Below are 14858 nucleotides of genomic sequence, written 5' to 3'. Positions count from 1 at the left end.
AGCTGACTGGCAGGAGGACGAGCCAACCAGGGGCGAGGTGGAGGGGAGGGATGGACCAATGAGCGACCGGGTGGGCGCTGATTGGCGGCGTCTTTGGCCAATGGGCGACGGGGTTGGCGCTGGGCCGCCCTGCGATTGGTCGCCCGCTCCCCCCGCCGGGCGTCCAATGGGCGGGTGCGCTGCGGAGGCCTCGAGCCTGGGCCTGGATTACTGGACTGGAGCCACTGCGGCCGCTGGAGGCCCGGACATCATGTCGGCAGCAGCAGCAGCAGCAGCGGCAGCAGCGGAGTACCCGGGCATGGAGCGGTGAGATTCACCGGGACGGCACGGGACGGCGGTGACCGGGCCCTGGAGGAGGAAGCGGGGTGGAGTGGAGCTCACAGGCAGCGCATCGCATCCCTCACCCGGCCCTGACTCTTCCCACCCCCCTCTGGCATTGCCCCTTCCTGTACACACTTGCCCCGCTCTCTCACTTGCTCCAATCGACCCCCCACTATGTGCTTCCTGGCCCTGACCAACCCCTTGTGCCCTCTGCTCCTATACCCCTTTACCCCGACTTGTGGATAGAGAACTGGCTGGCAAACAGGAAGCAAAGAGTAGGAGTAAACGGGTCCCTTTCACAATAATGGATGGGATTTATATAGCGCCTTTCTAATACTCAAGGCGCTTTACATCGCATTATTCATTCACTCCTCAGTCACACTCGGTGGTGGTAAGCTACTTCTGTAGCCACAGCTGCCCTGGGGCAGACTGACGGAAGCGTGGCTGCCAATCTGCGCCTACGGCCCCTCCGACCACCACCAGTCACTCACACACATTCACACACATTCACACACAGGCAAAGGTGGGTGAAGTGTCTTGCCCAAGGACACAACGACAGTATGCACTCCAAGCGGGATTCGAACCGGCTACCTTCCGGTTGCCAGCCGAACACTTAGCCCATTGTGCCATCTGTCGTCCCGACAAAGGCAGGCAGTGACTAGTGGGGTACCGCAAGGCTCAGTGCTGGGACCCCAGCTATTTACAATTTATATTAATGATCTGGATGAGGGAATTGAATGCAACATCTCCAAGTTTGCGGATGACACTAAGCTGGGGGGCAGTGTTAGCTGTGAGGAGGATGCTAGGAGACTGCAAGGTGACTTGGATAGGCTGGGTGAGTGGGCAAATGTTTGGCAGATGCAGTATAATGTGGATAAATGTGAGGTTGTCCATTTTGGTGGCAAAAACAGGAAAGCAGACTATTATCTAAATGGTGGCCGACTAGGAAAAGGGGAGATGCAGCGAGACCTGGGTGTCATGGTACACCAGTCATTGAAAGTGGGCATGCAGGTGCAGCAGGCAGTGAAGAAAGCGAATGGTATGTTAGCTTTCATAGCAAAAGGATTTGAGTATAGGAGCAGGGAGGTTCTACTGCAGTTGTACAGGGTCTTGGTGAGACCACACCTGGAGTATTGCGTACAGTTTTGGTCTCCAAATCTGAGGAAGGACATTATTGCCATAGAGGGAGTGCAGAGAAGGTTCACCAGACTGATTCCTGGGATGTCAGGACTGTCTTATGGAGAAAGACTGGATAGACTTGGTTTATACTCTCTAGAATTTAGGAGATTGAGAGGGGATCTTATGGAAACTTATAAAATTCTTAAGGGGTTGGACAGGCTAGATGCAGGAAGATTGCTCCCGATGTTGGGGAAGTCCAGGACAAGGGGTCACAGCTTAAGGATAAGGGGGAAATCCTTTAAAACCGAGATGAGAAGAACTTTTTTCACACAGAGAGTGGTGAATCTCTGGAACTCTCTGCCACAGAGGGTAGTCGAGGCCAGTTCATTGGCTATATTTAAGAGGGAGTTAGATGTGGCCCTTGTGGCTAAGGGGATCAGAGGGTATGGAGAGAAGGCAGGTACGGGATACTGAGTTGGATGATCAGCCATGATCATATTGAATGGCGGTGCAGGCTCGAAGGGCCGAATGGCCTACTCCTGCACCTAATTTCTATGTTTCTATGCTCCTTCCCCCCTCTCTCCTTGCCCCCCCCCCTCCTTGCCCCCCCCTCTCTCCTTGCCCCCCTGTTCCCTAGGAGTGCCCCTCTAGCCCTAACTCTTTCCCCCAACACTGAACCCTCCCTCCTCGCCCCCCCCCCCACTCCCTCCTTGCCCCCCTGTTCCCTAGGAGTGCCCCTCTAGCCCTAACTCTTTCCCCCAACACTGAACCCTCCCCCCCTCCCTCCTCGCCGCCCCCACTCCTTCCTTGCCCCCCGCTCCCTCCTTGCCCCCCTGTTCCCTAGAAGTGCCCCTCTAGCCCTAACTCTTTCCTCCAACACTGTACCCTCTGTCCTTGACTCCCCCACCCCCTCTCTGGCTCTGATTTGCTGGCCCGCCTGTCCCCAAACTACTGCCTCCCCTCCAGTCCCAACTTGCTGTATCTTAGAATTAAACATGACACTCGGGCTGGATTAAACGCAGGGGCGTTGTGAAGTGGGATACATCAGCCGACCAAGCTTGTGGGTGGTCGGAGGCAACAAACAACAAGGCTCTTGAGAGTACCAGAGGTGACAACCTCGTCTCATTCCCTCTCAACCTTTGGAGACTATGTTATTGCGGGTTCTGTTAACGAGAGACCTTGTTAATTAATTTTCTTGTGACTGACGTTCCCTCTCCCCTTTTGCTTTGCCCAGGAATTGCTGGGTGTGCTTTGCCACTGACCTCGATGATCGCTCTGCAGAGTGGGTCAGCCCGTGTCGGTGTAAAGGGTCAACAAAATGGATCCACCAGTCGTGTCTACAGCGATGGCTTGACGAGAAGCAAAAGGGCAACAGCACAGGCCGAGTAGCCTGTCCGCAATGTAACACAGAGTACTTGATTGTCTTCCCAAAACTAGGTATGCAACAAAGCAAAAAAGGCCAAGTCAATAGGTACACAAAAATGCTGGAGAAACTCAGCGGGTGCAGCAGCATCTATGGAACGAAGGAAATAGGCGACGTTTCGGGCCGAAACCCTTCTTCAGACAAGGCCAAGTCAATAGATATTTTTATGGCAGAGATAGATTTTTTTATTAGTACAGGTGTCAGGAGTTATGGGGAAGAGGCAGTAGAATGGGATTGATAGATCAGCCGTGATTGAATGGTGGAGTAGACTTGATGGGCCAAATGGCCTAAATCTGCTCCTATCTCTTTTGCCATATAAAACTCTTGACACTGTCTTCAAGCTTCTGTATCTCCTGCCTAATGGCAGCAGCGAGAAGAGATCAGAGCGGCACGGTGGCGCAGCGGTAGAGCTTCTGCCTTGCAGCGCCGGAGACACGGGTTCAATCCTGACCACTAGTGCTTGTCTGTATGGAGTTCGTACGTTCTCCCTGTGAACTGTGTGGTTTTTCTCCGAGAACTTCGGTTTCCTCCCACACCCCAAAGATGCACAGGTTTGTAATTTAATTGGTATAAATGTAAAATTGTCCGTAGTGGGTGCAGGGTAGGGTTAATCTGTGGGGATCGCTGGTCAGTGCGGATTCGGTGGGCCGAAGGGCCTGTTTCTGTGCCGTGTCTAACTAAAAAGAGAACATGGCCTGGATGGTGGGGAATCTCAATAGTCGTACAGCACCATATCTATGCTAGTCGTACAGTCTATGCTAGTCCCATTTGGCCCATATCCCTCTAAACCGTTACTATCCAAGTACCTGTGCAAATGTCTTTTAAGTGTTTTTATGGTACCTGCCTCAATTACCGCCACAAATCAGATGCAAAAGGGACCCATTGTGTATCCACTCCAGGAGAAGAATCCAAAACCACAGACTATGAAGCTAGCCTTGAATTCAATGCTTGTAAGAGCAGCAACATGGTGCATTTATTTTACAGTGAAGGCTTGTGCTGACGATTTAATGACTGTTCTTCAGGTCCAGTTGTTTACTCCTTGCACCAAGTGGACCGCATTCTGTCCAGAGTGAGCCCGTTTGCAGCAGCCAGCATCGTGGTGGGGACCGTGTACTGGTCGGCTGTGACCTACGGAGCAGTGACTGTGATGCAGGTTGGTCCGCCCTCGTGTCTTTCCTCTGGCTCAAGAATTGTCCCTCACTACCCAGCTGGCTCACTGTTGTGTCTGGGATGCAAGCAGAAGCCTCCACGTGGTGCATCCCGGGCAATGCTGACGACAGAAACTGTACCACAGTGACTGACTGAAGTATCCAATTCTACAACCACCCACCGTCACTGACCGACCAGAAAGACGTGATATGGAAGATGGCCGGACACGAGGAAGAAGACTGTTGTCGGGAGGAACTGCAGATGCTGGTTTGCACCGAAGATAGACCCAAAATGCTGGAGTAACTCAGCGGGACAGGCAGCATCTCTGGAGAAACTCAGCGGGACAGGCAGCATCTCTGGAGAGAAGGGGTGGGTGACGTTTGGGGTTGAGACCCTTCTTGCGAATGAGAGTCAGGGAAGAGGGAGATGTGGAGATATGGAAGGGTAAGATGTGAAAACACAGATCAGAGGGGATGGTGCTCAATGAAGTGTAGAATAGTACATTACTCCAGCATTTTGTGTCTCACCTATTTCTCTTTCCAAAGGTGGTCGGGCACAAGAAAGGTTTGGACCTGATGGAGCGGGCGGACCCCCTCTTCCTGCTGATGGGGCTGCCCACCATTCCAGTGATGCTCATTCTGGCCAAGATGATCCGCTGGGAGGACTTTGTGCTCCGGATGTGGCGCAAGTACTCCAGCAAGCTTCAGGTGCTGAGCAGTATTTTCCCAGGTGAGATACCGAGAGTCAACAGTGTTTCATTGCCATATGTACCAGATAGAACAGTGGCATTCTTACTACAACAGCATAACTAACAAATATCTAACCATAGTACTGTGTAAACAATATAATAAACAAGATGAAAAGGTCAGTGTGTATGTGTGTGTATATCTGTGTGTGTTTGTGTGTGTGTGTATATATATATGTGTGTGTGTGTGTGTATATATATATATATACACACACACACTGACCTTTCATCTTGTTTATTATATATATAAATAAAATAAACAAGATGAAAAGGTCAGTGTATGTACACACACACATACACACACACACGGGTAGACACAAAATGCTGGAGTAACTCAGAGGGACAGGCAGCATCTCTGGAGAGAAGGAACAGGTGACGTTTTGGGTCGAGACACTTCTTCAGATAAATATGTGTGTGTGTATATATATATATATATAATATATGCATATTTTATATATATATACATGTATATATATATATATATATATGCATATATATATGCATATATATATATATATGCATATATTATATATATATTATGCATATATATATAATATATGCATATACATATACATGTATGTATGGATGTGTATATATGTATATATATCGTTTGAGTCTTGAGTGACACCAACCATAGGCTTGTCGGATTAATCCAAGTCCTTATCAATTCAACAGTAGCTTTCATTTGTCGGACCCTTCCTGACTCGGTAACACTTCCCCGCAGATCTGACTAGTCAACTGTCAAGTAGCTTTTTGTGACAACCTGTAAGAAGGTTTGTTTGCAAGAAGGGGATGGACATGGTCAGAAGGAGAATTCCAGAACTTGGCCACATGGTGGCAGAAAGCGGAGCTGTGGGTGGAAGAGTGATTTAAAGCAGAATCAAGATGAGCAGCATCTCGTAAAGGCAGGGCTGGAGGAGGTTAGAGAGAGAGTAAAATGCACAGAGACAGACCAGTTGACACAATCCTCTAATTCCTTCTCTATTGTACGCTTATATAATTTCCCTGTTTATGCATTTATACTGTTAAATTATTTTTGACAAATGAATCCTCATAGAAACATATAAAATAGGTGCAGAAGTAGGCCATTCAGTCCATCGAGTTAGCACCGCCGGAACGTGTTAATGTGCGGGGTTCGCTGGTTGGCGTGGACACGGTGGGCCGAAGGGCCTGTTTCCATGCTGTATCTCCAAACTAAACTGAACTAAGATGACTGGGTGAATTTAATTTTCAGACGTCGCCAAAAAAAAGCTTGCCTCAAAACGGTATTGGGAGTTTCCTGTCCTGTGTGTTTTCACGTTGATTTTTCTGCATTGTTTAGGGTTTGGATGCCACATTCCTCGCACACCTGCCGACGCGCACTACCGAAGTGACCACGCGTCCATCTCCCGCATCCTGTGCGGCGCGCTCGTCTTCCCAACCATCTCCAGCCTGGTCGGCAAATTAATATTCAGCAGCGTCAGCTCCAATCTGCAGCGAACTATCTTGGTGAGAGTGCAATCCTGTCTCTTTCACGAGGGCGGCGCAGAGGCGTAGATGCTGCTTTACAGCACCAGTGACCCGGGGTCGATCCTGACCATGGGTGCTTGTCTGTACGGAGTTTGTACGTTCTCCCAATGACCTGCGTGGGTTTGATCATAGATCTTCCGCTTGTAGGTTAATTGGCATGGTATAAATGTAAACATCGTCGCTGGTCAGTATGGACTCGGTGGGCCAAAGGGCCTGTTTCTGCACTGTATCTCTAAACTAAACTAAAAGAACTGGGGTTCCATCCCACCTCCTGTCTGTGTTTAGTTACAACCCACCACCCCATCCCCTTTCTCCCCCATATCATTCCTTCCTCCTCCTGTGCCCCACCGCGACTCCTATTTCGCCCCTATCCTTCCACCCACATTCTTTCCTCTGGCTTCACAGTTCACAACTCTTCAATCCTTTTTGTCTCCCACCTGATTTAATCTCTGATCTCCGACCTTTGTTCAACCATCTGTCTATCAAGACCCCTCCCTCCTTGCCTGTGTCCACCTATTATCTGTCACTCTTTGTCCTCCTCTCTTCAAGCTTTCTTTCCCCACCACCGTCTGTCTGAAGAAGGGTCCCAAACCGAAATATTCCCTTATCCATGTTCTCCGGAGATGCTGCCTGACCCGCTGAGCGAAGATCCTATAGCAAGCAAGATAGATCACTCGACGAAAAAGACGTAGTATGGTCATGGGCAGATTCATGGGTAATTTTGGGCCCCATTTCTGTAATCGGCTTCCGTCTCCGCACCATAGCGGAGCAAAGATACTAGTGCGGAGACTGAAGCCGGTTACGGAAACATCCTCGTAAAAATAAAAGTCCTTTGATGAAAATCTTCTCCTCATTTTCAGAATTATAATTTATTAACACAAACTGTCCCCCCGCAACGTTGATTACACTGCGAGTCGGGTCGGGTTACTGAAATGGATGAAAAAAAGGCCCACGTTCCGCTCCGTTGCGTATTACACGTCAGCCCATTGCATTTAGAAAAAGTGGTCTATCTTGCTCCGCTATAGGAACTTTGCCGCTGACTTACTCTAGAACTTTGTAAACCAGCATCTGCAGATGCCCATGCCTCCTTTCACCGTTCTTCCTTCTCCCAATGTCAGGTTGACATGAACGCTTTGCCATTTCAACCAGCATCAGCAGTTCCTTGTTTCTCCATGTGGTCTTGTGGATGGAGGACCAAGCCTGGCGTTCCTTCCTTAATCAACAACACTAAAAATAGATCAGATGGACATTTAGCTCCTTGCGACTTCAGTTTCTGCAAAGCAACCTGTTCCGTGCAAAACGCTCTTAAGCTTCCCCTAAGTATACGAGTAGGCCCGAATGGAGGTACTGCCTCAACTCCCGGTGCTCCAGGTTCAATCCTAGCCTCCGGAGTCCAAATGTTCTTCTTGTGACCATATGAGATCCCACCACGTGCTCCGGTTTCTTCCCACATCCCAAAAAATATGTGGCTTGGTCGATCAATGAGCTATTGTCTCATTGTCTCGACCCAAAACGTCACCCAGTCCTTCTCTCCAGAGATGTGGCCTGTCCTGCTGTGTTGATCTTCGGCCTATTGTAAATGGCTACCAGTGTGTAAGTGAGTGCTAGAACGTGGGGTGAGTTAATGGGGAAAGAATAAAATGGGTTTGGGCTGGCTCAGTGTAAAGGGGGGTTTAATGATCAGCACAGACTTGATGGGACGAAGGGCCAGATTCCTTGTTGTAGCTCTGATAATGTGGTTGCTGTGTGGATACCACTGCAAATAACTTGCCTTGTATTGCCAAGTCATTTCACAAAATGAATTTTAGTAACCCCGATTTTGTGATTTGTATTTGAACTTGGGATCATCAGTCACTGCTAATCAAGGCACCAGGACTGAGTCTGGGAGCAGAACCACGTTGCAACCATTGGTCATTTGGTTTTGAAACTTCTGATTCCATAGTTGCTTCCCAACACCACCCGAGCGAAGGTTAGGTGATGAATTCTGAAACACTGATGTGCCTTCCCGAGCCCCCATTCGCCGTGATGGTATTTCGGTCACAGTCACAGAGGCCGACGTCAGAAGATCCTTCAGAGGGGTGAACCCTCGGAAAGCGCCTGGACCTGATGGTATACCCGGGCGCGTTTTTAAAACCTGTGCGGACCAACTGGCTGGAGTTTTTACGGACATTTTCAACCTCTCACTTCTGAGGGCTGAGGTTCCCACCTGTTTTAAAAGGGCATCAATTATACCAGTGCCCAAGAAGAACAAGGTGACGTTCCTCAATGACTATCGACCAGTGGCACTAACGTCTGTGGTGATGAAGTGCTTTGAGAGGTTGATCATGGCGCAAATCAACTCGTACCTCGACAAAAACCTGGACCCACTGCAGTTCGCTTACCGCCACAACAGATCAACGGTGGATGCGATCTCACTGGCTCTCCACTCCGCTCTGGACCACTTGGACAACAAAAACTCATATGTCAGGCTGTTATTCATTAACTACAGCTCGGCATTTAATACCATCATCCCCTCCAAGCTGGTTACCAAGCTCTCAGATCAGGGTCTCTGCGCATTCCTCTGCAATTGGATCCTCGACTTCCTCATTCACAGACCACAGTCTGTCCGTATTGGTGGAAATGTCACCCTCGATAACAATCAGCACGGGAGCACCTCAAGGCTGCATGCTCAGCCCTCTGCTGTACTCACTCTATACTCATGACTGCATGGCCGGACATAGTGCGAACTCCATCATCAAGTTCGCCGACAACACCACTGTTGTGGGACGTATCACTGATGAGGACGAGTCACAGTATAGAAGTGAGATCGACCGATTGACCAAATGGTGCCAGCACAATAACCTGGCTCTCAACACCAGCAAAACCAAGGAACTGATTGTGGACTTTGGAAGGGGTAGGATGGGGACCCACAGCCCCATTTATATCAACGGGTCGATGATGGAAAGGGTCAAGAGCTTCAAATTCCTGGGCGTGCATATCTACGAAGATCTCTCCTGGTCCCAGAACACTGATGCAATTAAAAGGAAAGCACATCAGCGCCTCTACTTCCTGAGAAGATTGCGGAGAGTCGGTATGTCAAGGAGGACTCTCTCGAACTTTTACAGGTGCACAGTAGAGAGCATGCTGACCGGTTGCATCGTGGCTTGGGTCGGCAACTTGAGCGCCCTGGAGCGGAAAAGGCTGCAAAAAGTTGTAAACACTGCCTAGTCCATCATCGGCTCTGACCTCCCTACCATCGATGGATCTATCGCAGTCGCTGCATCAAAAAGGCTGCCAACATCATCAAGAACCCACACCATCCTGGCCACACACTCATCTCTCTGCTGCCTTCAGGTAGAAGGTACAGGTGCCTGAAATCTGCAACATCCAGGTTCAGGAACAGCTGCTTCCCCACAGCCATCAGGATATTAAACTCAACTCAAAACAAACTATGAACTATAACAGCCTATTGCACTTTATCTGTTTATTTATGTGTGTGTATATATATATATTTATGGTATATGGACACACTGATCTGTTCTGTATTTATGTCTACTATATTCTGTTCTGCAGCAAGCAAGAATTTCATTGTCCTATTTGGGACACATGACAATAAACTCTCTTGACTTGAATTCACCTGGCCCCTTTTCTGAATGAAATACTAATGGGGTGATCAGGTGGAGAGGGACCATCGATACCTCTTTCCCCGGCCGTTCTGCATGACTGGGGTAGGGTGCGCAGGTTGGCCTTAATTTCGCTGGGTGAGAGGGGACAACGAGCTGGCCAGGATTCCTGCCCCCAATCACCTGGCCGAGAGTGTGGAGAGCCGTTACTCGGCGGGAGAAAGGGGGGGAGGGGGCTGGACAGAGTGGGGGTCGCTGAGAACAAAGAGGGGCCCAGTGGGGGGGGGGGGGGGGGGGGGCCGCCGAGAGCAATTAAATAACGTTCTTTTAGGAAGGAGAAGAGGTGACATTTCTTTAGTCAGAGGGTGGTGAATCTATGGAATTCTTTGTCACAGAAGGCTGTGGAGGTCAAGTCAGTGCATAATTTTAAGGCAGAGCTAGATAGATTCTTGGTTGGTCAGAGGTTATGGGAAGAAGGGATAATGGGGTTAGGAGGGAGAGATAGATCAGCCATGATTGAATGGTAGAGTAGACTTGATGGGCCGAATGGCCTAATTCTACTCCATTTCCTTCTGATGTAGAGTGGCAGGCAGTAGATAGGACGGTTCGGTGAACTTTTGTAACTTTGTCTGCCCCAGAAACCTAGCGACACTTGTGTACTGCCCAGGTGAGGTCTGCAGTCTGATTTTACCAGGTCGTATGCAAAACAAAGCATTTCACTTTACCTAGGTACATGCGGGTTGAGGTGCTGAGCTGACAGATGAGGAGGGGGTGGCCCCAGCGGGTGAATTTCCTGCTGGTGCACATTCTCCAACCTTCTCAGCAGTGGCCACGCCCTAGATGAGTCTCTCACAAAGACACAGAGTGCTGGAGTAACTCAGCACATCAGGCAACATCTCTGAAGAACATGGATAGGTGATGTTTCATGTCTGGTCTGCAGAAGGGTCCTGATCTGCAACATCGCCGATCCCTGTTTCCCAGAGATGCTGACCGGTGCCTTCCACCACTTTTCTATTATCGACAATAGGTGCAGGAGTAGGCCATTCGGCCCTTCGAGCCAGCACCGCCATTCAATGTGATCAAGGCTGATCATCCCCAATCAGTACCCAGTTCCTGCCTTCTCCCCATATCCCCTGACTCCGCTATCTTTAAGAGCCCTATCTAGCTCTCTCTTGTAAGTATCCAGAGAATCGGCCTCCACCGTCCTCTGAGGCAGAGAATTCCACAGACTCACAACTCTCTGTGTGAAAAATATTGCTCAAGTTATTGCATGAATGTTGAGGCGTGAAGTTGGTAGAAGAAGCTTTACCCTGGATTAGATAGTTGTAATACCTGCCTTCCTACCGCCAAGTCTGAAAAAGTGTCCTGACCCGAAATGTCACCCATTCTATTTCTCCAGATATGCTGCCTGACCCCTTGACTTTCTTTCTCTCTCTGTCTCTCTGTCTGTCAGAACTGCAGATGCTGGTTTAAATTGAAGGTAGACACACAATGCCGGAGTAACTCAGTGGGACAGGCAGCATCTCTGGGCAGACGGAATGGGTGACGTTTCGGGTGAATGTCTGCAGAAGGGTCTTCGACCCGAAGCATCACCCATTCCTTCTCTCCAGCGATGCTGCCTGGCCCGCCGAGTTACTCCAGCTTCTTGTATCTATTTGTCTATCTACAAATAAACAAACAATTTAATAGTGCAGTCAAAAATAATAATGATCATCCCCAATCAGGACCCCGTTCCTGCCTTCTCCCCATATCCCCTGACTACGCTATTTTCAAGAGCCCTATCTAGCTCTCTCCTAAAAGCATCCAGAGAACCTGCCTCCACCGCCCTCTGAGGCAGAGAATTCCACACTCATCACTCTCTGTGAGAAAAAGTGTTTCCTCGTCTCCGTTCTAAATGGCTTACTCCTTATTCTTAGCTGTAGCCCCAACATCGGCAACATGTTTCCTGCCTCTAGCGTGTCCAAGCCCTTAACAATCTTATATGTTTCAAAAGACTGCTGTGCTGTAATATCTGACAATTCTAATGGGACTGAAGGGTTGGCAGCATGGGGGGTGGGGGGGGCGGGGGGAATAATCTGAAATAAATATCTTAAGGGAAGAGTGGTCGCTGCCGATGTTGTTTAAATCTTCAAAGCATCATTCACCTGCTTGGCCTTGTTTAGTTGTAATTATTCTCGTTGCAGGGAGGGATTGCCTTTGTCGCTATCAAAGGGGCTTTAAAGGTTTACTTCCGGCAACAGCAGTACCTCATCCAAGCCAATCGCCGCATTCTCAACTACCCCGAGAGGGACGAGGAACAGGAGAATACGCAGGAGGCCTACGAAGACTCGGGAAGTGACTAGAAGCGAGAGCGAGAGATTGGTTGTCAGGAAAGACGCGGACCTTGTTTACGTCCCACTCTCGTGATTGCTGGAATTGACGTTCGACATTATCCCACTTGCGTCGGGCGTGTCCTGTGGCCACATTCACTGGTGTCTGCAATCAGCCCAGTGGAGTTCAGTCACCCCGTCAGCTTGCTGTTGGACAGATATTTGCCCTACTTTTTAAACTGCTGGTTTCTCCTTCGATCGCTCGTATTATTATGATTTAGTAGCTAGGGGACTACTTTGAACTAATGCCACAAAACAACTTCCTGACGTCACCCCCGAGCAGTATCCAGCTCAAGCTCTCGGCCGCTCGCCCTAACCTGCAACATTCCCAAGTCCTTGTTAATCCTTGTTCATAATTTGTAGGATCAAAAATTAGGCCATTCGGCCCATCAAGTCTATTCTGCCATTCAATCATGGCTGATCTATCTTTCCTTCTCGACCCCATGCTCCTGCCTTCTCCCCATAACCCCTGAAACCCGTACTAATGAAGAATCTATCAATCTCCGCCTTAAAAATATCCATTGACTTGACATCCACAGCCTTCTGTGGCAATGAATTCCACGGATTCACCACCCTTTGACTAAAGAAATTCCTTGTCTCCTTTCTAAAGGTTTGTCCTGGTATTCTGAGGCTGTGTGCTCTGAATCTAGGCTCTCCCACTAATGGAAACATTCTTGCTCGAGGTTGTGTGCGTCTGTGTAATACCTTCTTTACTGCAATAAGGCCCTTTGTCTCTGGCTGTGTTAAAAGCAGGATAATCCTATCGTTTTCCACCCACTCGTGCCGAAGCTCAGTCATATACCCCGCAGATAGGCAGTCGTTCAAATTTGGTGCCCCGTCGGGTTGCAAATTTGCCCCAAGAGTGAAGGACTGGGGAACGTAGAACTCGTGGCTCCGCTCAGCTGCCGGGTTGTGTTGGAAGTTTTTTTCCGCACATTGTGATATCTCGGGTCAAAACCAAGAACAGAAATGTAGCAGGAACACAGTTAAAGTTGGCAACGAACCAGAGCTTCACAAACCTGATCACAATCTGTGCTCAGTACATTGGCTACCATGCAGATAGCTCAAAGATCCTTGCATCGGGCAGGACCTATCGACCGACCTTGTGGGCTGGTACACCACTGTCAACCCCGCCCGCGAGCACCATGCTAAAATTGTGCAACGTAAAAACCAAGATGATTTTATGTAAATTTTAAAAGCAGAATATTACAATTTAACAAACTTACAGAATCTTAATTTCTTTTTATCTGTAGAAAATTTATTTTTAATTAAGTTTCTTTTGCATGCTGCCATGACAACCATCATAAATTGCTGTAAAATGTGTTTATTTTTTATTTATATAAAGCTGTTTGGAATAATATAGCTGGTGAAAAATAAGGATTCTGGAGGTTTAATTTAATAAAATGTCATCTCAGAATTTATTGTTCTTCTGCTCAATTTTAACCAGTCAAGCGAATTAATTTGTGATATTTCTAAACCATTAACAGTCGCACGCTCTTTTTTCTTTAACTCTCTTTACACCGTGTCACAGCTGGTAGAGCCACTGCCTCAAGGCGCCAGAGGCCCGGGTTCGATCCTGACCTCGGGTGCTGTCTGTGAGGAGTTTGCACGTTCTTCTTGTGACCGCATGGGTTTCCTCCGGTTTCTTCCTACATCCCAAAGACGTGCGGGTTTGTATGGTGTGTAGCAGGGTCTCAACCCGAAACGTCACCCATTCCTTCTATCCGCCTGTCCCGCTGAGTTACTCCAGAATTTTGTGTCCTGTCTTCAGGTTTGTAGGTTAATTGGCTTCAGTAAGTTGCCCCTAGTATGTGGGGAGTAGATGCAAAAGTGGGATAACAGAACTAGTGTTATCATATAACCATATAACAATTACAGCACGGAAACAGGCCATCTCGGCCCTTCTAGTCCGTGCCGAACACGTATTCTCCCCTAGTCCCATCTACCTGCACTCAGACCATAACCCTCCATTTCTTTCCCGTCCATATAACTATCCAATTTATTTTTAAATGATAAAATCGAACCTGCCTCCACCACCTTCGATGGTGTAAGTAGGCAGAAGGGCCTGTTTCCATGCATTTCTTCTTTCTTAGCCCCCCTTCGGTCATGGCTGACCATGGGTATCTCCAGGGTGCTATTCCATATATGGAGGACGCCTGTACATGACTTTGTTTAATGTAGGGAGACTGGTGCACAGACAGCCACCCCACGGTCCTTGACAGATCTGGGTCAGGATCCAGTGGCATGGAGTCCAAGACGACCGGAGACCCTTTCCTGCTGCAGCCTTCATCCGCCTTCCCAGCCGTTGTGACGCTCCACTAAGGTCAGCCATCGTCCTCCGCCTGTTCCACCGTTGAGGTCTCGGTTGGATTGCTCTTTGTCAGAGACCTCCCCCTCGACCTTACCGCCATGAGTGACCCTACCAGGAGCATAGCTCCAGACGGCATCGCTCTCAGGATCTCAGGTCCACACAAGCTTCTCCACCACGACAAGGTGACAATCTACGGAGAAGTTCCATGCTCTATCTTTCAGCCAAAGTGTGAGGTGTTGTATTTTGGGACATCTAGCCAGTGCAGGATTTCACGGTGAACTATAGGGCCCTGGGGGGTTTCATCCAGCTA

At 48.8% G+C, this 14858-nt stretch overlaps 1 protein-coding gene across 1 annotated transcript; it reads left to right on the top strand.

The window, feature by feature from the left end:
• Positions 1-133: 133 nt before the first annotated feature.
• LOC116967249 (E3 ubiquitin-protein ligase MARCH5-like) lies at positions 134-13680 on the top strand. Its single transcript, XM_033013711.1, has 6 exons — positions 134-306; positions 2675-2877; positions 3886-4016; positions 4558-4741; positions 6079-6245; positions 12052-13680. Exons 1-6 carry the CDS (start codon positions 167-169, stop codon positions 12208-12210), a joined length of 984 nt encoding a protein of 327 aa, XP_032869602.1. The 5' UTR covers positions 134-166; the 3' UTR covers positions 12211-13680.
• Positions 13681-14858: the final 1178 nt, after the last annotated feature.

This window comes from Amblyraja radiata, chromosome 39 (assembly GCF_010909765.2).
Source record: "Amblyraja radiata isolate CabotCenter1 chromosome 39, sAmbRad1.1.pri, whole genome shotgun sequence".
Taxonomy (NCBI): domain Eukaryota; kingdom Metazoa; phylum Chordata; class Chondrichthyes; order Rajiformes; family Rajidae; genus Amblyraja; species Amblyraja radiata.
Note: the sequence above shows the minus strand (reverse complement) of the source record. Positions and strands in the feature narration are given on the sequence as shown.

Bases quoted from the DNA above. Each gene is read 5' to 3' on its own strand.
- LOC116967249 (XM_033013711.1), top strand. From the start codon at position 167: ATGGGCGGGTGCGCTGCGGAGGCCTCGAGCCTGGGCCTGGATTACTGG. The intron at 2,878-3,885 runs GTATGCAACAAA...ACTGTTCTTCAG, and splicing joins GATTGTCTTCCCAAAACTAG to GTCCAGTTGTTTACTCCTTG. The intron at 4,017-4,557 runs GTTGGTCCGCCC...CTCTTTCCAAAG, and splicing joins GAGCAGTGACTGTGATGCAG to GTGGTCGGGCACAAGAAAGG.